At 50.1% G+C, this 25,384-nt stretch overlaps 1 protein-coding gene across 1 annotated transcript; it reads left to right on the forward strand.

Moving 5' to 3' along the window:
- The first annotated feature begins 4,599 nt into the window (after positions 1-4,599).
- Positions 4,600-25,182, forward strand: LOC115654633 (2-hydroxyacylsphingosine 1-beta-galactosyltransferase-like). The gene is made up of 7 exons (XM_030569164.1): positions 4,600-4,738; positions 14,313-14,355; positions 16,322-17,166; positions 22,277-22,416; positions 22,529-22,605; positions 23,070-23,289; positions 24,302-25,182. The coding sequence occupies exons 3-7, from the start codon at positions 16,324-16,326 to the stop codon at positions 24,615-24,617; spliced, it is 1,596 nt and encodes a 531-aa protein (XP_030425024.1). The 5' UTR covers positions 4,600-4,738; positions 14,313-14,355; positions 16,322-16,323; the 3' UTR covers positions 24,618-25,182.
- The last annotated feature ends 202 nt before the right edge of the window (positions 25,183-25,384 follow it).

Consider the following 25,384-nt stretch of genomic DNA (forward strand, 5'->3'; position numbering starts at 1 on the left):
AAAACCTGTGTGCAAAGAACATAATGGGGAAAAAAATCCTTAGGTAAATACCCATGTAAAGAAGTTGTCTGCGTGCTTCACCTGCTATCTGAACACATGTGCAGGGGAGAGTTCTTATGCCTGCATTAATTCAAGGGACTGACCAAGGTCTTATGTACTGTGGGTTTGCTGCGATGTTTTTTTGCTGCACTACAGGAAGTGCTGCCAGGTGGTGGTGATGGCAACATTCCCTGTAAAGCAGCAATTTTCAATATACTGGGCATGTCACAAACATGCTGCTTGCGACTTTCTCTGTTCCCAGGGCTGGTGAGGGCTGGGCGGTGACTTAGGCAGAATGGGGGCTGAGGCAAGCTCCTGAGGAGCAGGTACGAACCAGGGTGGTCAGGCTGGGGCCAGGCATAGGTGGCTCATGTCTCTCACGCTGTGTCACAAGACCTACCTTCCCAGCCTGGAGCCACTGCCCAGTCTCAGTACCTCTCTTTGCTCCTCTCCTATCCCTGACACCGCAGCTGTCCCCTGCTCCCCATTATAGTGCAGCAACCCATACATCCCCTCTGGTCCAGCCTCCCTGTACTCCCTATTCAGAGCAGCCAGCCTGACTTCACCCCTGCTGCCCTTGACTCTCCCATTGGGCACAGGCTGCATTGCTTAGCAGCTTCCTGTGGTGGAAGTGTTGGTGCGGGACACCTGCCTGTGCCCTCTCTCTGGGGCTAAGCTGGCCATACTCAGTCCCATCTGGGGCAGGGGAACAGCCCAGGTGGTGGGAGCAGGGCAGCCAGTAAGCTCCCTCAGTGACCCCCTCCCTCTGTCCACAGTCCAGAAATGGATGTATGGGGGCCTGGACACCAGTCTTCCTATGGCATGTGGCCTGGGTCCAAAGTTCCCTGTAAACTGTTTGCACAACATTGTGTCCACTTTTGTCTGGTCACCTTTGCAATTGTAGTCTGCTATAGTGTAGGATAACTACAGATGTTTTCTTCTCACTTGTAGCCACACAGCAGTGAGCGAGTCCTGTGTAAGACCCCATTGGGTGGTGAGGTTAAGGGAATTGGTAAGCCATTTTGGGGTAACACACTTCTAGAGCCCTTTACCTCTGCAGTTGTACAAGGTTCAGTCCTCTCTCATCTCATAATTTTGGTGTGAAGTCATTAGGGGAGCTGGTCCAATAACACCAGCTGAAGTGCCAGCAGTACGTGTCATGTACTGCAATGCCTGGAGACCAGTACCACATCAAGCTGAACACATGCAAGACAGCCTTGATGCAGAGGGGAAGAGGGTACTGCTAATTCATCTGTGACAGGTATGACAATTTCTTGCGATATCTTGGACAAAGCTTATTGAACTAAGTTTCAGTATCCTAGGAGCTCATTGCATTAAAACTGCAAATGTTTTGTTTCTTTGAGATTGTGTGTAACTTGCCCAGGAGCCATGATTAATGTGAGCCTTGGCCGGTGCTACGGGCTGCAAAGGACTCTCTTAAACAATGGGCTAAAGAATGAACTGTTAGTTGTTAGGAAATACTTGGAAAGAGGGGAACATAAAGGTCTGGAAGAGGGCATGATCTTCTAAAGCTTCACCCTGGGGATGGGACGTTGGGCTAGGAATTATCTACTCCCCGGATCAAGAGGCCCAAACTGCATAGAGGAATAACTCTCAGCTTGTAGTGACAGGAAGACACTTTCGGGTTTGAAAGACATTCACTGGCCACAGCACTTACTGGGGGTGATCTCTGGTGAGCTTATTAGCATGTGTGTAGGTTTTGGTTTTCTCTGTAATGCTTTTACAGTAAACTCAAATAACTAAAAAGCTGTGTGGTAACTTAACTGTGGCAATGACATTTGCTGACTCTGGGAAGTAAAGCAGGCCTGCTTAGGCAGTCTGACTTTGTTGAGGAGCTCACTCTTTGGCTGGGAGCTGTGCAACCTGAAAATACCCTGATCAGGAGGAGGAGAAAGGTGGATCTTAACCCAAGAGAGGTGATGGCTGGAGAGCCAGAAGCCTGAGTGCCTTGGCTGGAGCATAGAAGGGAAATGTAGGTGCTCTGAACTGTAACAGTATCCCTGGCTGGAGGTTTTTGCCCACACCCTTGAGGCACGTTTGGACTCAATGCTTTTTGATCACCAAAAAGCCATCGTGCAGGAGGGGGAGAAACTCCACCCCCTTGCACGTGTGGCTGGCTGGAACTCTGCTCTGTTGTAGAGGCTGCAGAATTTAGCCACTTGTATATGCAGGTTTGGCTACACTTGCAGCTGTACAGCGTTGGGAGCTAAAGCTGTCTTCATACAGCTGTGTAGGAAAAGCGCTGCAGTGCGGCCACACTGACAGCTACCAGCGCTGCAATGTGGCCACATTTGCAGCCGTGTTGGGAGTGGTGCATTATGGGCAGCTATCCCAGCATTCAAGTGGCTGCAACATGCTTTTCAAAAGAGGGTGGGGTGGAGTGTGACAGGGAGTGTGAGGGAGAGAGAGAGAGAGGCTTTTTGGAGCTGACACTGTGTCAGCTCCCTGTCTTTCAAATTCCGACCACTTCCCCAATCCCTCTCTCATTCACTCTTAAATGCAAATAGCCTTCAGACCAGAGAAGCAGCTGCTCCGAGGGACCCCCGCGGACCCCCGCGTACTGTTTCTCTCCTCAAGCAAACACTAGCTGTGGACATTCCCTGCCTACCTCTGCTCAAGCAAACAGGAGCTGTTTGTTTTTTAGATAAGCAGCTCCGGGACCCCCGAGTTCACAACAAAACAAAGAGAGTTCTTTAGTTAAAAGCATAGTAAGATTAATCACTGTTTACACTGGCACTCCAGCGCTGCAGCACCAGTGCTGTTCTCTTTATTCCTCTCGTTCATGTGGAGTACAACCAGCGCTGTAGCCAGGGAGATAAAGCGCCGTATGTGCCTTGGCAGTGTGCACGGGGAGTAAGTTGCAGCGCTGTAAAGCCACTACCAGTGCTGCAACTCTCCAGTATAGGCAAGGCCTGCATGTTGTGATCAGTCTTGTTCAGTATCAGAGGGGTAGCTGTGTTAGTCTGGATCTGTAAAAGCAACAAAGAATCCTGTGGCACCTTATAGACTAACAGACATTTTAGAGCATGAGCTTTCTTAGGTGAATACCCACTTCGTCAAATGCAAGTAGTGGAAATTTCCAGGGGCAAAGGAGGTTAGTTTGATCAGGGAGGATGGGCCCTGTTCCAGCAGTTGAGGTGTGAAAACCAAGGAAGGAGAAACTAGTTTTGTAGTTGGCAAGCCATTCCCAGTCTCTGTTTAATCCTGAGCTGATGGTGTCAAATTTGCAGATGAACTGAAGCTCAGCAGTTTCTCTTTGAAGTCTGATCCTGAAGTTTTTTTTGCTGCAGGATGGCCACTTTAAGGTCTGTTATAGGGTGGCCAGGGAGGTTGAAGTGTTCTCTGACAGGTTTTTGTATATTGCCATTCCTAGAGAATACTTCAGCCTCCCTGGCCACCCTATAACAGACCTTAAAGTGGCCATCCTGCAGCAAAAAAACTTCAGGACCAGACTTCAAAGAGAAACTGCTGAGCTTCAGTTCATCTGCAAATTTGACACCATCAGCTCAGGATTAAACAGAGACTGGGAATGGCTTGCCAACTACAAAACTAGTTTCTCCTACCTTGGTTTTCATACCTCAACTGCTGGAACAGGGCCCATCCTCCCTGATCAAACTAACTTCCTTATATATATATATATATATATTTATATATATATATATATTTATATATATATATATATATATATTTATATATATATATACACACACATACATACATACCTGCCCCTGGAAATTCCCACTACATACATCTGATGAAGTGGGTATTCACCTAAGAAAGCTCATGCTCTAAAATGTCTGTTAGTCTATAATGTGCCACAGGAGTCTTGTTCAGTGCACCTAGAAACTGAGCCACACCCCCTTCAGGAGTACATGAGTTTACAAAAGGAAGTAAGCTGTCTAAGTTGTGTATAGTGTAGTGCATGTAGTTCCTAGTTTTGCCCTGGTTTTCTGGGGTGCAGAGACCAGTTCCATTTGAAAAATCTTTATTGGCTGTCCCTAATTCTGGAGGTATGCGGCTGGGCGGCTACAGGACTGGTCTAAGTAGAGCAAGGATCAACTCTACCAGGCGGGGCCCCTAGTGGAGCCCTACCCCGAATCCCCGCCCCATGGCAGAGCTAGCGCCAGACTCCATCGCCAGCAGGGTGCTGCTCTGTGTAGCTGCGCGCCCAGCACATGATTAACGCCTAAGCTCCAGCGCCGCCGTTTCATCCTCCTGTTGGGCAAAGGGCTGCGCAAGACCTGCCCTTCTCTTTCAGGGGGTGCAGGCGCTGGGCGATCCTAACACACCCCTGGCCCTAGGGGCTGCGCCTGGCTCCCTGTTCCTGCCGAGCTAGTGCCCGAGGCGCTGAGGCAGGTGCCACCTCCCAGACCCGTCCCGCCGGCCCTGCATCCCTGGGCGCCCCTGACCGCCCCGTAGCGGGGCCAGAGGGCGGGAGACTGCCAGCTGGGGGCCTGCGGCAGGGCGGTGTGCGGGGATTCCGGGGCGCGGGGAGGCCGAGCCGCTCCGCTTGCCAATGGGAGCCGGGCGTGTGGGCTGAGAGGCGGGCTCCGCCTGTGCCGGCCGGCCGGGCTGAAAGAGGCCGGAGGGGGAGGCCAATGCTAGTAGTAGCCGCCGCATCGCTGCGCACCTCCCCGCTGCTGGGTGGAGGGAGGCGGCCGCCTTTGGAGACGCACAGGTGGGTGAGAGGCGCTACGGGCTGGTATGTGGCCGGGCCGAGGGGCTGTTCTCTCTGGGCCGGTGTTGGGGGGCAGTTTCTCCGTCTCTAGTTCCCCCCGGGCCCCGATCACCCTGTGCCTCGCTCTGCGCCAGTCTCCCGGGGGTCCGAACAGGCTAGTGGGCTCCAGCCCGGACCGTCACCCCGGCCGCAGCAAGGGAGCGCCCCCCAGCCCATCAAAGCGGGGTTCGTGATCCGACCGCCTGGCTAATCTCGGCCCCAGGGCTGGGATCGCCCCGGTTCTGGACGGGACCTCCGAGCGCTCCAGGTGTTGGAAGGGAAGCCCAACTCCTGGAGCGGGCTGGAGGGTAGCAGCCAGCTCGGAGCACGTGGGCGAGGTGTGAGCTGGATAAGCTACAGCTGAGTTTACGAACGGCTCGCGCTCCTCGGAGCCCTTGTAAAGTAATTCAGCCAGTGGTGTTCCCAGCGTTGGCAGGAGTGCCTTTGGCAGCATTGCCCGGGAAACGGGACCTCCACATACACGCTACCCTTACCTGGCAAGCTGTGCTCTTTGGCTACTGCAGTGAACCAGCCAGTACAGTAGCTGGTCCTGTTTTACAAGCCTTAGCCTGGAATCTTACCCTGCTGCTGCAGACGGGCGGAAGCAGCTCCCTATCCTCATCTCCTTGCCTGCTAGTGCGCGGAAGGGGGATTTGGCCTTTTGTTTCATCCGCAAATGTCTCCTTTCCTGCTGGTGACTGCCTCCTCTGTGTTAATCAAGATGTTAAAATAAATCTGGGCAAATTCCTGCTGAATAACTTGGTAAACTTGGCCCTGTTTTCAGTTTGCAAGTCTTTCTGCAGAGATGTTGTGAAATTCTCAAACTGGCTAATCAAGATTATTCACCAACTTCTTCAATTAATTCTTCTTGGTGTGAAGTGCTGGGTTTATAATCAAATATATGATTAGAAATGTTCTCACTCTTGGCTGGTTACATAAATAGGTACTCAGATAGTGTGGAGCTGGGTGTGGTCTAAGAACCTAGAGGGATAAAGTAGGCAGAGTTGTTTCTCTTTTCTGTGTGGACTCCTTGCCTAACTAGCTGTGTGTAAACTTTAGTTGTGAATTTAATTCTAAAATTCACAACCTTGGTGTTTGGCATCGCTTATGAATGTCCCAATGAGACTCTCTTGTGACAAATACTCGTGCACTAAATTTAACATCCTGTACATTAATAGTAGTAAAAAGTAACCAGAAAAATACTGCTAACATTCAGACTGAAACTCATCTAGACCTTGAGTCTGCAAAGATTTATACCTGGGAGTAGTCTCATTAACTTCAGTGGAACTAAACATATGCATGAGTCTTTGCAGGACCCAAACCCATGGACCACAGTGATCAATGGCTTCATGTCTAGTTGGCAGGCGGTATCAAGCAGAGCCTCAGGGGCTTTTGTTCAGTATCTTCATTGATGATCTGGAGAATGGCGTGGACTGCACTATCAGCAAGTTTGCAGATGACACTAAACTGGGAGGAGTGGCAGATATGCTGGAGGGTAGGGATAGGATACAGAGGGACCTGGACAAATTAGAAGATTGGGCCAAAAGAAATCTAATGAAGTTTAAGTGCACAGTCCTGCACTTAGAATGGAAGAATCCCATGCACTGCTACAGACTAGGGACCAAATGGCTAGGCAGCAGTTCTGCAGAAAAGGACCTAGGGGTTACAGTGGATGAGAAGCTGGATATATGAGTCTACAGTGTGCCCTTGTTGCCAAGAAGGCTAATGGCATTTTGGGCTGTATAAATAGGGGCATTGCCAGCAGATTGAGGGATGTGATCATTCCCCTTTATTTGGCATTGGTGAGGTCTCATCTGGAGTATGGTGTCCAGTTTTGGGCCCCACGCTGGAAGGGGGATGTGGAAAAATTGGGGAGTCCAGCGGAGGGCAACAAAAAGCACTAGGGGGCTATAGCACATGATTTATGAGGAGATGCTGAGGGAACTGAGATTATTTAGTCTGCAGAAGAAAGCAGCTGTCAAATCCCCCCTCATTCTTCTCAACTACTTGAAAGGGGGTTCCAAAGAGGATGGATCTAGGCCAGGGCCGGTGCAAGGATGTTTCGCGCCCTAGGTGAAACTTCCACCTTGCGCTGTCCCTGAGCCTCCACCCTGAGCCTCCCATGGCAGCTCCCACCCTCCACCTGAGGCACCCCCCACCCACTCCAGCTCACCACTTACTTATGGAAGTGAAGCAGCTCACCCCTGCTTCACCTCCTCCCCAAGCACGACATGGCTGCTTCACTTCTCCCGCCTCCCAGGCTTGCGGCGCCAATCAGCTTAGGCGTCGCAAGCCTGGGAGGCGGAAGAAGTGAAGCCAGCCACCGGCGTGCTCGAGGAGGAGGCGGGGCAGGGGTGAGGTGGGGTAGGGAGTTCCCCTGCGTGCCACACCCTTCCCTTACTTGCTGCAGCCGGCCTTCCCCATGCTCCTCTGCCCCAGCTCCCTCTGCCTAAATGCCAGTGGTGACCGGGGTGGCCAAAGATCGGGCCGCCGCAGTCCCTGCCCGAAGAAAATGGCAACCCCCAAAATCCTAGCGCCCTATGCGACCGCCTAGGTCGCCTAAATGGTTGCACCGGCCCTGATCTAGACCGTTTTCAGTGGTAGCAGATGACAGAACAAGGAGTAATGGTCTCAAGTTGCAGTGGGGAAGGTTTAGTTTGGCTATTAGGAAAACCTTTTTCACTAGGAGGGTGGTGAAGCACTGGAATGGGTTACCTAGGGAGGTGGTGGAATCTCCTTATTTAGAGGTTTTTAAGGCCCGGTTTGACAAAGCCCTGGCAAGGATGATTTAGTTGGGGATTGGTCCTGTTTTGAGCAGGAGCTTGGATTAGAGACCTCCTGAGGTCTCTTCCAATCCTGATATTCTATGAGTCTAAGAATTTCAACAGATCTTCACCAACATTCTTCTGTAATTGACTCAGCTCTGCTAAATAAGATTAGGATTTATCATCCATAGGATATCCCCTGGACAGTGGGTCCCTTTTCAGACCATTTCTCATTAACCTTTGTTTATGGTAGTTCAGCCAATTTTCAAGACTGGTAAGCTAATTTGAATAAGCCTTTCTGAGATACAGTATTAACTACTTTACTAAAATTCAGCTATATCTACTGCTGCCCTAATGTTGTAATGTTCTGCTGAGCAATCAAGCTTGTCTGGCAAGTATTATTCTTTATAAATCCTCAGTGCCTCCTACTTATGGTTTCATAACCTTGTAGGATGTTTAATTACTTTTTTTAAATACACTGTCTTACTACAGAAAGAAGCTGTAATTACAGGGCAGTAAGTGGTAGGATTGCTTCTTTCCTTTGCTGAAGCTGGACACTGGTATCTCCTTAGTTCTTTATGGATTCTAAAAAGAAATATTGTTAGTAATCCAGTAATTTAAATTCTTGAACACCTTTACTATCCTAGCATACATTTTAGCTGAGCCTGTTCCTTGGATGTGTGAACCTCCAAGTATTCTATTAACTTGCTCTCAATCAAGAGGTGAGTTTTCAAGGCTTTTGTCCCTTCCTGTCTTTCTAGACCTTTTTGTCTCTGAGTCCAGTATCTCAGCTGATTGGTCATTTAATCCCTTTCTTGTTTGTTTGTGACCTACTAGTATCCCAAAGCCAGGTGTAATTTGTAAAGTCAAGTGTTGTTCTTTTTTTTAAAAAAGAAAAAGCTAAAAATGTCTGAACATTTAAAACTGGACAGTATCAGACTGCAAATCCCTGCTATGATTAAACCTGATGATACTCTAAATTGCTGTCAACCATGCTTGTAGCAGTTTCCATTGCCTCACACTGACTCTATGGGCATTCTAGGCTTCGGAGTGATATATGTGTGTGTGTGTATGTTGATGTGTGTGTGGTTGTGTTGTGCTGGGAGAGTTGTGTGGATTTGTGTGGGTGGCAAATAAGGATGTGTGCTGCAGTTAAGGGCCTTATGTGTTTGGAGTTGTGTATGCTGATTGTGGTGGGGAATGGGTGGCTGTTGATTTGTATCTAGGGGTGTGTGCTGTGAGACTTGTGCAGATTGCAGTTGGGTGCACGAGTGTGGCACTACCCCTCATACAGCCGGTGACACTGTTGCATGCAAATTAGCTGTCGAGAGGAAGGGTGGTGAATGGTTGACTTATCTCTGATATCATAATGGTCTAGGTACACACATGCCTTACTGTAGCTAGCCTGTACACCACATGCATGTAATTTGTCAAGTAAAAGCGGATGAGAACCTGAAAATTGGATGGTGGTAGACTGTGAAACCCAGTGATGATTGAAACTGGTCATATTCTGAATAAAAAGAACTCTCGACCATGCTTGTAGTTGCTTCCATCCCTTCACATTGGTTCTACAGACATTTTAGGCTTTAGAATGACACACAGAGTGACCTTCTGGAATATTGTGTTAGACAGTTAGAGATTCTCTCTAGTACTTCATTTTTTTTCTGTTATGCATAAGAAAATGACTATATCCGTGACAGTTTTGTGTTTAAAATCTCTCCCTCTGCTGCTTGGGTAAATCTAGCCTTGCTTTGCTATAGACCTTTGCTGGAATGGTTTGTGCAGAATGCTACAGGGGCGTGGGTTCGAGTGTCACACAAGAATCTCGTAAAGGTAGTGTCACTGAATGGGTGACTAAGTCAGCCTTGTAAAATGATGACCTGGAACCAGTGGTGATGAAGTCCACCGAAATATCAAAACATTTGTTCAAAAAGGGAGCATTGATTAGTCTTTCCTGCCTGAGAATGTGCTCCGTACGGTATTTTGTCCTGGAGGCTTTTTACTAGAAGTGAAATATTATCCTTTTGCCTGTTATATAGCAGAATTTCCAATATTGCTTCAGTTTCTGCAAACTCATGGTAGCCGCACTTGTGGCTTTCTTAAGGGAGCTGCTACACCACAACCAGTCCAGTAGCCGCAGCCTGTTATTAGCAAGCTGTTGAAAGCAGCTGCAGTCACTCTTTCTGGATCAAACTAGGGAGAAGAAGCAAACACTAATTTACCACCCAGGTAAGAGCCTCTGGCATCCTTGAGACAAGTCCTCTCTTTCCTTCTGGCTTCAGATGAGCTACAGCTGTGCTGCATCACTCGGCTCACCATTTAAATAAGGAAACCAAAAGGGGAGATCTATACCTTCCTGCTCTGGGGAAGAGTTGGAAAGACAGCAGGCTGCAGCAGAGAGAAATGCTTCAATGCCTTTCGTCCACACAGAGCACAGAAGGGATTTCTGGTGCTGAGGAACTAGACATTAAAGTGCATGGGCGGGTGGAATATTTAAAGGGTCACATCCCAGGCGCTCTGGAGAAAGAAAGGAATGGACTCCCACCTTCTGCATTTAGAAATTCTGCTCTTCTGAAGCCTTTATAGGTAAATGCATTGGGGGGAAACTTTTTTTTTTTTTAAAGGAGGAAAGGGCTCAAGTCTACATCTGGTGTGTGAAATATTCTTCTGGGTGTATTTGTCAAACCTCAGACAGGTCTGGTATATAAAGTCTCTGGAATTTCTTCTATTTGCTATAGGGCCCTCTAGAGAACTAGAGTCGAGAGGCTCTTTTCCCAACACTACTTTTAGAGGGAATGGGTGTAGGGAATCTTCTCCTAAGAGCTCTCCTCCCGACCAAGTGTCAGAAACATGAACTCGGCCAACAGGCTTCAATGCCAATGAAGCAATCTGTCCGCCCATGTGCTCCCCCTCACTTGGTGAGAACTGGCATGGCCAAATTCTCTAGTCTTTCTTGGAATCTCTGCACTGTAACAAAGAAGCCAAAACCTGATTTGAAAGCAGCTAGAAAAAAACTTGTTCTGTATCAAAAATCTAAAGGGGCTTTATTTTGCTTTGTAGTTCACTTTTCTGCTTATTCTTGGATAGGCTGTTCCTTTTCTCCATTCTGTTGGTGCAGAGCTGCACTTCAAAAGGCTTAGTAAAATCTTGGCTGACCAAAACAGGTTCTCAATTTGATCCTCATTCTGGGATGCATCAGCGGGAGTCTTGTGAGAAAGAAAGACACGAGAAGTAATTCTTCCACTCTACTCAGCATTGATAAGGTTTCAACTGGAGTACTATGTTCAGTTGTGGACCTCACATTTTGGGAAAGATGGGGACAAATTGGAGAAAGTTCAGAGGAGAGAAATAAAAATGATTAAAGGTCTAGAAAACAGGTTGGAAACAATTGTGTTTGTTTAGTCTGGACAAGAGAAGACTTAGGGAGGGCGGGTGGGCAAGTACAGAAAAGGCTGTTATAGAGAGGAGGGAGAAAAATTGTTCTCCTTATCCACTGAGGACCGGACAAGAAGTAATGAACTTAAATTGCAGCAAGGGAGATTTAGGCTGGACATTAGGAAAAACTTCCTGTCGGAGCAGTTAAGCACTGGAACAAATTACCTAGGGAGGTGGTTGAATCTCCATCATTGGAGGTTTTAAGAACAGGTTAGACAAACACCTGTCACAGATGGTCTAGATAATACTTAGTCCTTCCTCAGTGTAGGGGACTGGACTAGATGACTTATTGGGGGTCCCTTCTGTCCTATGATTTTATGGATTTCTTCACACTGGGAGAGGCGGGGGGGGGGGGGAAGTGTCTCAAATGTAATAATATCCCCATGTCTAGATTACGTTGTTCCTTTAAATTTTTTAATTCGAGCTAAACCAATATTAGAATGAAATAAGATGGTGCAGCCCCCTTTCATGGACACACTGACTGACAGTTTCTAAATTAATTAAGATAAATTGCTATAATTTTCCTGTGTAGACAAAGCCTAATGGTCAGATTTAGCGAATATAGGAAAATAGAGAGGTAAACAAAACCTCCCGGTAATAGTTTCTACTCCCAATAAAAATCTGACCTCTGGGCAACCTCTCCTGCTGCCTTTATCTTTGACACAGCTGGGTTTAATCTTCTAATCTCTGCTGTGGCCTCCCCCTCCCCCCCCCCAATACTCTGTCTGAGCTGTCTAGTATAAACTTGATGGTCAAACACATTTTCAGTGCTTCATACAAGACGGATCTTGTATGCTCCAAGTGATGCTTCCAATCAGGTCAGTACAATAACAATGATGAGAGAGATTTTCCTACATATCTCTGGAGCAACCAGTTGATTTGGTGTTGGAATATTGCTGGCATCCCAGGTACGCAACAAGCTTAGTCCTGAGGTGGTAAAATTCCATGAAGAAACAAAAGCTGTTTTACATTGTGACCTGTTGTGGGGGGTAAATTTGTCAATCTGTGTGGTTCAGATTTTACAGTTTATCATCTTAGGGTATGGGGTTTTGGTTATTATCCTATACACTGAGAAGTACTCTCTTCCACCTGTAACCTCATATAGGGAGGCAGGACAGGTATTGACAGTATTATAGATTCAAAGATCTTACAGCCAGAAGGGACCAAGAAGGCTGTCTAGACTGATGTCCTGCATAACATAGGCCAAAGAATTCCTCCCAGTTACTATGAATGGTGAGCTCTTCATATTACTTATTTTGGTGCTCTAACTCATTCTGCTTTTTCTGCTTTTTTTTCCCGCAAGCCTTAGCAGGGTGTTTTGTATGGGTTTTTTTTCCTGTTTCCTGTATAGACTTGTTTTAATTATCTTATTGAAAGCAATCTCTCATGAAGCCACAGCGGCCTCCTCCTTTTCCCTTGTATTCCCTGTTGGAATCTGTTATTACTGGCCTAGGTACAGTACAGACCTGGATTGATGCGTTGGGCCCCTCAATAGTGCCCCCAGGTGCTAGCCTCACTATAGACTGAAAGACAAGGAAGGTGAGGTACTGTTTTGTTTTTTTTATTAGAGCAGCTTCCGATGGTGATAGAGACAAGCTTTCGAGCCACACAGCTCTCATCTGTAATGGTTCTAGTGTGCACAGTGCAGTACCATCTGCAAGGGAACTCCTTGCAGCTCCAATGGCTGCGATACACCTGGCTACCCCTAGGGGGCAGGCAGCTGCTCCACCAGAAGTCCCTGCAGGCAGCAGGCCCAATCGGAACCCAGGCCGGAGTGGGGTTAATCTGGATTAGCAGGGCTAGCTATGGTCCCTCTACTCCTGCATCTCCAGGGCCAGTGGGGTGCTGGAAGGGGGCAGGATGGGACTAAGCTGGTGAGGTGTCTTAGTCTTGTAGAGGGGGAAGGGATTGCCTGAGCTGGGTGTGTGTGGGATCTGGGCCTGGAGAGGGCTAGGCTGGGAGAGAGGAGTGGAGGGAAAATAAAGGGGTGTATGGGGCAAACATAACTGGACCAGGAGAAGAGACCTGAACTGGGGAGAAAGTGGTATGTGACCCTTTCCCATATCCTCCCCCTGACCCTTTGCTGTAGAGCATCCAGCTCATCAGTCCAAAAAGGGGCTAGACTCTCTTTCCCACCCCGCACCAGACCCCTCCCCTCTGACACCTCCACCCCAGGCTCCCAGCGCTGAACTTGTCAAATATGACCATCCAGCCTGCAGAGCGAGGATTGGGGTGGGGCGGTACCTGCCACAGGACTGGTTGTCAGGTGCTCAGATGCTGTGGTGACGTGCATGGTACAGATAGAAGGGGTTCCATAGATGCAGTTAGCAGGAAGCCTGGACTAAGACATGCCTCTTTCTTCATGTTCTAAACCTAGTCCTGCTTGCACTGTGAGCTGCAGCCAGTTCCCAACCAGAGCCCATCCTGGAGCACCTGGGGAGTGCGGAGTTTTGGCAGGGCAGAGTTGAGTCAGTTATGAGGGGGGTGGAAGAATATCCAGCTGGTGGAAACACATGTGGCTGACTCAGGGAGAAGGGGAGGATTCCCGTAGATCCCATCATGCCTTGCTGAAGGGCCTGTGGAGAGATGGCAGAGTCCTGGGTCTGGAGGCAGCTCCCTCCATTGCTAGGGATTGATCCCCCAAAGAGGGGACACCAGCACCACCTGCAAGGCCCATGGATCAGCAACAGCCCCCTGCTCTGACACACCAAAAGCTTATTTATTTGGGTCGCCCAGAGATCAGGGCTCCCTTGTACTCGGGGCTGTACAAGGTTTTTGTCCCTGCCTTACGAAGCTATCTCAGGAGACATGGCAGACGGAAGAGTATCAGTGCGTCTAAAAAACCATATCTTCATTTCCTTGATTTACATGGCAACTCACATCACTCAAGTCTCCTCCTCAAGTTATACTCCCCTTCTGACCTGTTATCCCCATAGACACCCTCAGAAAACCCACCCCCTCTCCCAGACCTCCCTGCATGTTCTCCAAGACGCTTGTCCAGCCCAGGCTCCGCAAGCTCACATTCACACACCCTCCCCTCTAATCAAACCTCCCTCCCCAACCCTAGCGTCTGCAGAGTCTTCTCAAAAAGTATCCCCAGTGCTTGTATATTCTCTTCCACGTGGCAAGCTGGAAGGAGCCTTGCTCTGACTTGGCAAAATTGACCTGACTCCTCGGCGGACCAATTCTCTTTCCCCTGGTGTTCCCTAGGGGAATCGGGGCTCTGGATGGGAAGCTGTAGCCCAATGAGTTGAGGATCGGGCTGGCTTCATTTCCTGGGTGAGGGGAGGCTGCCCTGTCATTTTGCTGACTGTCAATTGTTCTCTTTTCTGCAGCTCAGCCAGGAGAGAAGAGCCCCTTTCATTCAGTAAGACGCAGGTAAGTGGGGGAGTAGAATGAGGTGTGGGGGCGTCTCCTTTCAGACTCTTGCAGAGCTCTGTGGTGCAGCCCCCATCCTCTGCCTTTACTGTGTGCCTGTCCAAGGTCCCTTTCAGTATCTGCACTTTCCCCGCTGTGTGGACCTGGTGTGAGCCCCACTCCCAACCTAATCCTCTTCCTTCCCCCTCCTCCAAGCAAACATTTAATTTTCCCCAGTGCAGTCACCACAGCTGTCTCCCCCACCTCTGCTCCCCTCCCCTCACGCTTTCCAGAGTGGAGTCATGATAATTCCCGCCCCCCACTTGCATCTGTGTGGCATGGTGCCAGGGAAGGGTCCTGGCAAGCAGGTGCCGAGGCTCTCTGAAATAGGCTGTAGTTATGTGTTGCTGACGGAAGTTGGCCAGGGAACACTGGCAAGAGAATTTCCCATCCCCACATCCCCTTCACCTCTCTGGGCTGAATTCCCCTTTCAGCACACGTCCTTATTAGGCAGCACCAGAGTTGCATTTAGCAGGGGCTTGTTTGTTTGCCTCTTTTGGGGGTAGGGGGGAAGGAGAGAGGGGGTTGATCAAGTTAGTATGTGAGGCCTGGATAAGATCTTAGGCCAACTTCTGCTCTGTCATGACACTGCAGCTCCACTGATTTCCATGGGGTTTGGTGGGTGTGAATGAGGGCAGGAATCTAAACAGCCAAAAATTCCGTCATTTCTATTCTGTTTGTAACATCTCTGAGGGCCCGTTCCTCCCAAACCTCTGTGCTGGATCTGCCTCAGGACAGTTACTTGCTTATGAACGTTCCCAGATAGGGTCCCCTTTCCCAGAACGTGAGCTCTGGCCAAGGCCTCGTGTTTTGAGGCACATTGGTTTCCAGTGATGAGATGATGCCCCTGGATTTGTGCAGTGGCGCTGTGCTGAACTTTGCTTCCTATGGGGAATTATGTAGCAATATGAAGGCGTTCCCTGGGGAACGGGGGTGTCTTTAGGAATGCTGTATTGCTGTCACGGCTTGGTGAATCCTCCCCATCCCACTTCCCTCCCACCCTTGCAAGTCCTGTGGGCCCCTTCTGCTGCTCCGTCCACATCTGGCTTTCCCCTTCCTCCAGCCAGCTGTACAATCCTGTACACCCTCTTTTGGTGTTCCTATGGCCACAGGAGAAGCTGCTGTGTGGCTCCTCAGATGTTCAAACTGTGCTGAGGCCCAGTTGCCTCGTGAGCAGGTCTAGTCAGGCCACAATCTTGCACCATCGCCACAGTTGGGATCTCACTGCTTAGTGCTCTCTCCTTCAAGAGTGCAGCTCCTCCCTGGGAACCAGGCTGAACACTTGTTCTGTCTCAGCCTTCTTCAATTGAGTAGTAGTCGCCGCCCCTGCAACATGTAACCTGGATCTGAGGGGAGAGCCGAGCGCTTTCTGTCATGTGCACCATCACCAGTAATAAAGGAGTTGCAGGCCTAACTGTGCTGTCGGTGCAGCCTCTCTGAGCCTGCTGTCCTTTCAGCAGGCTTGCACGGACATCACGGATTGGAGCTTCGTAAACAGGCCTGCTGTAGGTACATAAGCAGGGATAGAATCCAGCTTCCTTACCAGGCTGCACTGGCTCTGCCCATGTGTAATGAGCGGTAAAGACTTATCAGACACACCCAGGGAGCTGGTCTGCTGTGAGGGAAAGTGCTGCTTTTCCAGAGCAGCCCCAGGCTTTAAAAAGTAGTGGTGGGAGAAGAGGCAGGGGAAATCCACTTAGAACCTCTTTGTGGGGAAACTACAGAACACAGACAGATGAGGAGGAAGAGGGGAAAATGATGCATGGAGAAGCCTGAGTCGTATTAAACATGTGACCCTGCCTGTGGAAAGTCTCCATCGGTAGGTGGTGACGACACAGGGCACCTTCCCTTCTCCACAGCCCACAGAGACACTGTCTAGGGCCTACAGCACAAGTCGGTCAGTAACTGCCCGTTTCTCTCTCTGCAGCGATGGAGATGAGGCTCCCGCCGCACCCCATTGCTGTCCTCCTCATGGCAGCCACTTTCAGTCTGGACTGTTGCCATGGTGCCAAAGTGCTGGTGATGCCCACTATCATCTTCGACAGCCACCTCCGGGTCTTCATGCGGGTGGCAGAGGCACTGAACGACCGGGGTCACAACACCACGCTTCTCCTCCATGAAGGTCGGGAATCCGAGCCCTTCCTGCCAGGCCTCCGAGTGCAAACATACAGGGGGATCTTCAGCATGGAGAGTGCGGATGCCTGGGTGCAGGAGAAGATAAAGCGTGTCTTCCAGGGGAAGAAGACCTCCCTGGAGATCTTCTCCTTTCTGGAAAAGTACTTGGAAAACTGTGATCTAGTGCTGGGGGATGCAGTCCTCCTGCGGCAGCTCCAGGGTGAGGGCTTTGACTTGTTCTTGGTAGACCCCAACGAGATGTGTGGCTTCATTCTGGCCCACCTCCTTGGCGTCAAATACGCCGTGATCTCCACCGGCTTCTGGTACCCGGCTGAGATCGGCGCCACTTCCCCTGTTGCCTATGTCCCTGAATTCAACTCGCTGATGACGGACAGGATGGGGCTGGTGGGCCGGACTTGGAATCTCCTGGTCTACGTGATCACTCGCATCGCCACCAAGCTGGTCATCCTGCCCAAGTTCGACCGCCTCATGCAGAAACACGGGGTGGAGCCGCAAAAGTCCATGCTGGAGCTTGTCTATGGGACCAGCCTCTTCTTCCTGTGCAATGATGTGGTATTAGACTTTCCCAGGCCCACGCTCCCCCATGTCATTTTCACTGGGGGAATCCTCGCTGAGCCTGAAAAGCCCCTTCCTGTGGTAAGTACAGGAGGAGGGGCTGCTTACAGGGGCTGCTGGCTTTAGAGTTCTGAGGTTAACTTTTCTCATCCTGGCCAGGGCATCTAAGGGCTTGTCTACATCAGAAAGTTGCAGCGCTGGAGAGGGAGTTACAGCGCTGCAACTTTGAAGGTGTACACATCTGCAGGGCACCACCAGCGCTGCAACTCCCTGTTTGCAGCGCTGGCCGTACTCCCGTTTTGTCTCGGGTGTAGAGGATCCAGCGCTGGTGATCCAGCGCTGGTAATCCAATGTTGAAACTTACCAGCGCTTTTCTTGACCTCCGTGGAAGAAGGAAGCCTCTGGTAATCAAGCTGTTCTCCTTTCCCGGTTTGCTCTCTCGTTCCCGGAACCCCGAGCAAGCAGGTCTCCTTCCCTGCGGTTTGCTGGGTGGCTCCGGGAACGCGAGAGCAAACCGCGGCGAAGCTGGTCTCCTTTCCCGGTTTGCTCTCTCGTTCCCGGAACCCCGAGCAAGCAGGTCTCCTTCCCTGCGGGTTGCTGGGTGGCTCCGGGAACGCGAGAGCAAACCGCGGCGAAGCTGGTCTCCTTTCCCGGTTTGCTCTCGCGTTCCCGGAACCCCCCTTGAAGCCGCCCAACAGCGCTGCAGTGTGGCCACATCTAACACCACTTGCAGCGCTGGTTGCTGTAAGTGTGGCCACTCTGCAGCGCTGGCCCTATACAGCTGTACTAATACAGCTGTAACAACCAGCGCTGCAAAATTTTAGATGTAGACATGGCCTAAGAGCTGTGATCAGAGATCAATCCAGGGTGTCTCTTCCCTTGAGGGACCTGATCAGCACCCCTGAGCTTCACAAATTGTGCCACAGGCTGTGAAACCTGTACGGTAACTCTCTGCGGTTCACAAGTGTGTGTATTGGGGGTGAGGGGGAGGTGGAATGCAGTTTTGGGTCCCCCATCCCATGTTGGGAGCATGTAACACTGCCTCCATCTGACAGTGCTGGGGAGTTCTGCACTGGCAATGATAGTCCCTATACCAACCTGGGAAAAGCCCAGTATTGATGGCTTTGGGGCTTTGAACTGAGCAGTCTCCTCTCTGTTGTCCTATTGCTTCACCTGTCTTTGAAGCTTCCCCAGGTTTTCCTTTTTAATCCTGTTCTCTCAGTCCTCCCAACCTCCATAAGTTACCTATTTAAAATAAAAATTTTGCCCGGGCTTCCTGCTTATTCTCGCTCTGATCCCATATTGAATCTGCTCCGTTTACAAGTTAAAAGGAGTTTCTCCCCTCCCACAGCTGCCAGCCCTGCAGATAGTGGGGATTCGGTGACAGATGATGGATCACTTGAAATTGCCCTGTTCTGTTCATTCCTTCTGAAGCATATGTCACCAGCTACCATTGGAAGATGCTGGGCTAGATGGGCGATGGGTCTGATCCAGAATGGCTGTTCCTGTGTAGCATCACCAGTACTAGATTCTGGAGGCCAGACTTTGCTCCTCAGTTTCCCCTGTGTTAATCCTGTTCTCTTCAGTGGGGTTGTACAGATGTGACACTTCCCTGCAATTGGAATTGAGTGTCAGGAGCCCTGACTACACTAGAGTTCCCATAGCTGCTACCCCTGGTGGAGCTCTGCTACTTGGAGGAGTGCTGGAAATCTTCAGCGAGAACAGGCTAAGGTGGCCTGGCTTGCCAGGAGGGTCCCCACGCCCAGCCAATGGATTGAAACTGAGACAAAATGCCAGCCTCCGATGACAGGCGTGGTTAAGATTGTTGATAAATATCAATGAAATCGTGAGTGGTAGAATGTTAGGTGCAACCGAGGGTGAAAGTAGAAATAGGGACTTTACCAGTATGGGGCTGGGTTGGGGCCAGCTCTGGCCCCTGGGAGGGGTGGGGGCTCGGGCAGAATTGGCAGGGATGGCGGGGGCTCAGTGCCAGTCCCAGCCCGCCCTGTACTGGTAAGTGCCCTCCCCCGCCAGAGTAGCAGCAGCAGCTGGGAGCTCCAGCAGCAGTTTAAAGGCCCCAAGGGTCGGCCGCTGCTACTGCCCTGGGCCCTTTAAACTGCTGTTGGAGCCCATGGCTGCTGCTGCTGCTCCGGGGGCTATTTAAAGGGCCCAGGACTCCCCTGCTTCTACCGCCCCGGCCCTTTAAATAGCGCCAGATCCCTAGGGTAGCGGCAGTCGGGCTTTGGTGGCTATTTAAAGGGCCCAGGGCAGTAGATGCAGCAGGAGCCCCGGCACTTTAAATAACTCCCGGAACCCTGCTGCCACTACCCCAGGGCTCCAGCAGTGGGGCTCTGGCAGCAATTTAAAGGGCCTGGGGCTCCAGGCACTGCTGGGAGCCTCTGGCCCTTTAAATTGCTGGCTGGGGAAGCTTGAACACCCCCGGTATGGCGCACCAGCTTACTTTCAGCTCTGGGTGCAACACTCTCTCTTTTTTAAGTTGAGAACTTTGGAATAAAAGTTCCACAACTATCCTTGACTCTGCTCCTGTGGGTAACCACCCTTCCTCATGGTGCATGAGTAATGTGAGGAGGCTACAGATACAGTCCGGAACACCCCACGTATATATCAGAAGGTGGATGAGGCCTGGGGCCAATCCTGCCAGGTGCTGAGCCAAATCCAGCAAAGCGCTTAAGCACATGCTTACCTTTAAATATGAGTTGTCCAATTGCCTTCCGTGGGATTACTGGTGTGCTTAAACATTCTATTCTGGATCAGCCATATGCCCAGCATCTTGCAAGACTTGGCCTGTATTGGAATACTGGCTGTGAGATGCAGTCATCAGAGGGTTAAGAAGTGAGATGGTTGGTGGTTCAGCTGTTTTTTATTTGGGCTGTAGGATGCTAGGGCTGGGGAGAGGAAGGCATTTGTAGACCTGCATGTAGATTAAGATATTTCCATTTTGAGCTGGGGCCCAAACCCTGATGTCCCAGTACGGAAGCAAGTCCAGTAGCTCTGGTTCTTTATATCCTTATTGTATTTAAGATAGAATCATAGACTATCAGGGATGGAAGGGACCTCAGGAGGTCATCTAGTCCACCCCCCTGCTTAAAGCAGGGCCAATCTCCAGACAGATTTTTGCCCCAGATCCCTAAATGGCCCTGTCAAGGATTGAACTCTCAACCCTAGGTTTAGCAGGCCAATGCTCAAACCCCTGAGCTATCCTTCCCCCCTCAGGTAGCTGAGAGTTTCTGGTCTGTGCTGGAAATGTGGATTAGTATTTGTGTTAAAGGACAATCTTGGTGAGTGGGTGGATTGTGTGATGGCTCCTGGATGGAAGCTGGAGGCATGTAGGTAAGTATAGCGGTCAGTAGGTTTCCGATATAGGGTGGTGCTTATGTGACTGTCACTTACTTGCACTGTAGTGTCCAGGAAGTGGATCTCTTTGTGTGGACTGGTTCAGGCTGAGGTTGATGATGGGGTGAAAATTGTTGAAATCCAGGTGGAATTCTTCAAGGGCCTCCTTTCCGTGGGTCCATATGATGAAGATGTCATCAATGTAGCACAAGTAGAGGTAGGGCACCAGAATTTCCTGTTTCTTGAAAAATATAGGTTTTGCAGACAATTGCACCTCCAGAAGAAAACCTTTCCTTGACATTCAATCATTTAATTTAATCTCTGACCTTCTTGCTCACAGAATGACCCATGCTGTCAAGAAAGGGTTAAAAACCCAATCAGCACTTGCCAGGGGTCTTAAAGGGTCAGATACTGTATGAGAATAACTCTGGAATAGACCCTTTCACTTGCTGACACATCATACTCTGACAGTAGGCCTTTTTGAGGGCAAATGCAAGATTTGCAGTTTCTAGATGAAGTTGCTTTTTCCCACCTTGAATCTTCCCTCATACTCCATTCTTTTGTTTTTTTTTGAAAACTGGAAGAGGAGGAAAAAATTTCCCCGCACATATTAACTAAGGCCTTGTTAACATTTGTTTTTAAGGAAGTTGGAGGTTAGAGAGAGAGTTTTCAAAGGTGCTTGATGGGAATTGGACATCCCCTTCCTTGAAGTAGTTTTGAAAATCTTCCTCTGAAATCCTCCTATATTAGGAGAAGAGTCTTGGGAAACCTGAGGGGTCAAGGAGGTGGAGATAAAAATTGGGATCAGTCCAAGAATTGGGAGCTGATAAGGGAAAACTGGTTCCCTTTGTTTGCTACTGCAGCTCCATAATGAGCCAGCTGGCTAAATTCCCTTTGCTAAAGAGAGTCAGGGATGTGTGCCCACAGAGCCTTTTGGCAGCCTGGAAAACCTACCTACACCCAGGAGTGCTGGGAGAATTTTTATAGTGGGGGGTGCCAATGATGAAAATCATGTATGTGGTGTTTGTTATTACTGTGTCAAGCCAGGGGTGCGGCAGCACCTGTAGTTCCAGCACCATTGCCTACACCTAGTAACTGGGGCCCAGAGCCTCAAAACTAGTGGAGATTAGGAGACTAAATACCTTTTGAGGATCTGGGCCTGAAGGATTAAATCAATTAGCCAGCGGTGGGTACTAACTAAAGACAAGGATGGGCACGTCCCATCAGCAAAATCCTAATGAGACCCCTGAGATCCGCAGCCACTGCCAGCTGCTGGGAGAGGGGCGTTGCTGGGGTTTGTCAAGTGCTGTCCCTTGGCCCTGCTTCAAGAGCTCCTTTCTGATGCTGGGATGGAGAAGGTGCCCAATTCTCCTCACATCCCTTCCAGACCTGCCTGGTTTCTAGAAAAGGACAAGTCTCCGCTCCTATCCAGGCCTGGGCCTGTATTTTTGGGGTCCTCCTCACTGGTTAGTGACCCAAGTCCCCGCTCCTGCTGCTCAGAGCTTTCCAAAGCAGCATCATGAAACTGGCTCTCTTGATAGTTCCCAACACCAGCTGAGAGGCTGACCAGAGCGCAGGTAACTTTGCTCTTGCCTGGCAACGCTATGATCTGAAAACACTCTAGAACCGTTTGCCAGCTCAGTGAGATCACCTTGTGCCGGGTTCAGTGGCAAAGGCATTCTTTATAGTCAGACTGTGTCCATGAAAGCTGAAGTTCTACAGGTACTAATGGGTGAAGCTTCTCCCTCTACAGACAGGCTTTCCCCTGGTAGTGGTAGGGTATCCAAGCCCTCTGGAGGACAGGCTGTGAGGCACAGCTGTGTGTGTTTACCTGCAGGACCTTCACCACTGGGTGGAAGCTGCGGATGCTGGTGTTGTCGTCGTTTCCTTTGGCATTGGGATCCGAGCGCTCCCGAGCGGCTTGGTGGAGAAGATGGCTGGGGCATTTGCCCGCCTTCCGCAGAGGGTCGTGTGGAGGTGAGGGGGAGCCTTTATCTCTGGATGTAGTTTGATGGGGAATTGCGTTTCCAAGGGTGATTCCAGCTCAGTCTGTTTTCTCTTGGTTTCCCTTCTCTGTTTTTTCTGGCAGATACTTTGGTCAGAAGCCAAATAACCTGGGTGAGAATACGCTGATGATGGAGTGGTTGCCCCAGAACGACCTGCTTGGTAAGACAGGGAGAGAAATACCGTAATTCAGGGTTTTGCTCATAACCAGAGCAAAGAAAATGCCACTGTAGTGTGTGTCATCCAGAGCATGTCTGATCAGAAAGCAATCGCTTCCTTATCTAGTGAAACCAACCTCTGCTCTTCAGGGTCTGACCAGCTCAATGTCATGTAAGGTGACCAGATGCCTGATTTTTATAGGGATAGTCCCAATATTTGGGGCTTTGTCTTATATTGGCACCTATTACCCCCCACCCTCTGTCCTGATTTTTCATACTTGCTGTCTGGTCAGCCTAGTGTCATGGCAGGAGATGGTGGGGTCCTTCAGGGTTCTACACCCTCCTCCTATCCCCAAGACATGCCCTGTTTCTCCCAGACTTATTCGGGTACAGTATGTGTTAGTATGGAGCAGGCCTGAGCAAACTGGAGCATCTGCAGGGGGGTCACCATTTCTTGCTTCTCTGTAGGTCACTCCAACGTGAAAGCCTTCGTCAGTCACTGCGGGATGAATGGCATATTCGAAGCAATTTATCACGGGGTGCCAGTTGTGGGGTTTCCTTTCTATGGGGACCAGTTTGACATCATGACAAGAGTTCAGGCAAAAGGGATGGGAATTCTCATGGACTGGAGCCGAGTAAGCGAAGAGGACCTTTACCAGGCCATAGTCACCGTTCTCTCCAACCCCAGGTGAGACTCTCTGAGTGATGGAGCTGTTGAGTTAAAGGGGAGCAGATGAACAGTTGGTTGCATCCTCCTTTTGGAAGCCTATAACAATTGGCTCAAGCAGTGGTCCATCAGGTGCGTCGCTCACTTGCCTGGACACTCCAACGCCTTCTGATTTTTAAGACTGATGCCGGCAGCAGCCAAAACCACATCTCTGCCCGTCTTTATGGTGAAGGGGAAACTGATCTGGTTTTATTTGGGTTTCCCTTGGAATGCTCTCTGAGATGCTGCTGTTCAAAACTCCTCCCTTCTCAATAGCAGCATGTTATCGGGTCCACCTAAGTCCTCACCTTGCAATCTGCTTGGTCGTGCCCAAACTACCTTTATGCAGAGACTAGTAAGCACAGACAGTGCTAGGGCTTGTATCTACTAGATACTATTCTTCACCGGCTTTTTAAGACCCTTGGGCCAGCAAGTGACTTCTGGGTGATACTGGCTAGAATGTTCCTGAGAGGACTTGGCAGGATCCTGTGTATGAAGTGCTGTCATGTGCCCGCTCCCGTAAATTACTAAGTACTTTCAACTGCTGTTGATGTCAGGGTGCTTGGCACTATGCAGGATCAGGCCCAGAGTCAGAAAAGGACCTCTGCCACCTGCCTGCTCCCCCTAGGATGTGAGAATCCAGCTGGGTCCTTCAAGCCTCTGATGGTGATGCCTGTTACAAAGATTCTGTTACTAGAATTTAGCTGACTGCTCCACTAATGATGCGTGAGGTAGAATAGACTCTGGCTGGCATGGCCATAGCTGCATCAGCTCTGCAGGGCTAACAGGAGTAAAACTATCAGTGATGGTGATTGTAGGGACCTGGGGAACAGATCTAGAGCCTGTTCATGAGAGGTGAGAGATGAGGCTGCTTGGTTCCTTGTAGGCTTCGGGCCCGTTGTGAGTCAGAAGGGGCTGTTCTGCCCAGAGAAGTGACTGACTGTGAAATAACAGCGGGTGACTTTTTTACTTTTTTTCGCTTCCCCTCTTGCAGCTACAATAAAGCAGCCAAGCAGATCTCAGCCCTGCACCGAGACACGCCTATGCATGCTCTGAACCGCACGGTGTACTGGCTGGAGTACATCCTCCGCCACGACGGGGCGTCATACCTTCGCCCAGCCGTCTACGACCTCTCCTTCTACGAGTACTTCTGCCTGGATATCCTTGCTCTCTTCCTTCTCTGTCTGGCCTGTGTTGCCTATGCCCTGTACAAAGCCATTGTGTGGTACCGGGGAAAGAGTGCCAGCCCCATGCATTTGAATGGCAACTGTCTGAATGGCCATCTCATGGAGAGGAAGAAGGCGCAGTAGTGCGCAGTGTGCTCAGGGCGCGAAACAGACTCCGGTGCGAGCGCACACACCGCCCAGGAGCACGTAGAGACTCAAGCTTCTCCAGTGATCTGGTTGCTGCTTGTATGGCTGGGAAGAGGGGGAAAGTGGCGCAAAGGCCAGTGTGTGCCTCTGTGTACAGCACGCATGAGTGGGGACATGGGTCAAGGCGTGGGTGGATGCATTTGGCCAGGACTGTGGGAGTGTTGAGGCGGAACACGAGTAGGTAGGTTTCCAGGGAGGGATGTGGGATTGCTCCCTTTATTTATGCGCGATGGTTTAGATGCTGGTGTTACCTTTCTCGCTTGCTAGGGTCTGCGGTGAGGCATAGGGAGCAGGCGTGGCGCTTTGTCTGGGGTAGTCACCGTTTCTCCCTGGCTCCATTAGCAAGGCCCTGGGAACTCAGGACTCCTTCAGATGCAGCGGGGCAGCAGACTTTGACCAGGGGAGGGCACCCTAATGGTAGTTTAAAAATCAGTCTTTGTTTTAAATTTCTTGGGCAGATGTTCTGACTGCTTCCCTTGGTGCTCTGTGCTCTAGACTGTGTTTGTGCTAACTTATTTTTTAATAAACTGTCTTCTTTCCCCTGAGCAGTGGTGTTTGGTCTGTGTGAGGAGCACCTCCTTCAAGGCAGAGGTAGCTGTAGCTTTATTCGGATCTTACTCAGAGCCAGCACAATTGAGGGTCTCTCCCGCTGCTGTACAAGCCCCTGCTGCCTCCCCACACATCTCTGCACGTCCTGCCTCACT

The sequence above is a fragment of the Gopherus evgoodei genome, chromosome 7 (genome assembly GCF_007399415.2).
Source record: "Gopherus evgoodei ecotype Sinaloan lineage chromosome 7, rGopEvg1_v1.p, whole genome shotgun sequence".
Classification (NCBI taxonomy): domain Eukaryota; kingdom Metazoa; phylum Chordata; order Testudines; family Testudinidae; genus Gopherus; species Gopherus evgoodei.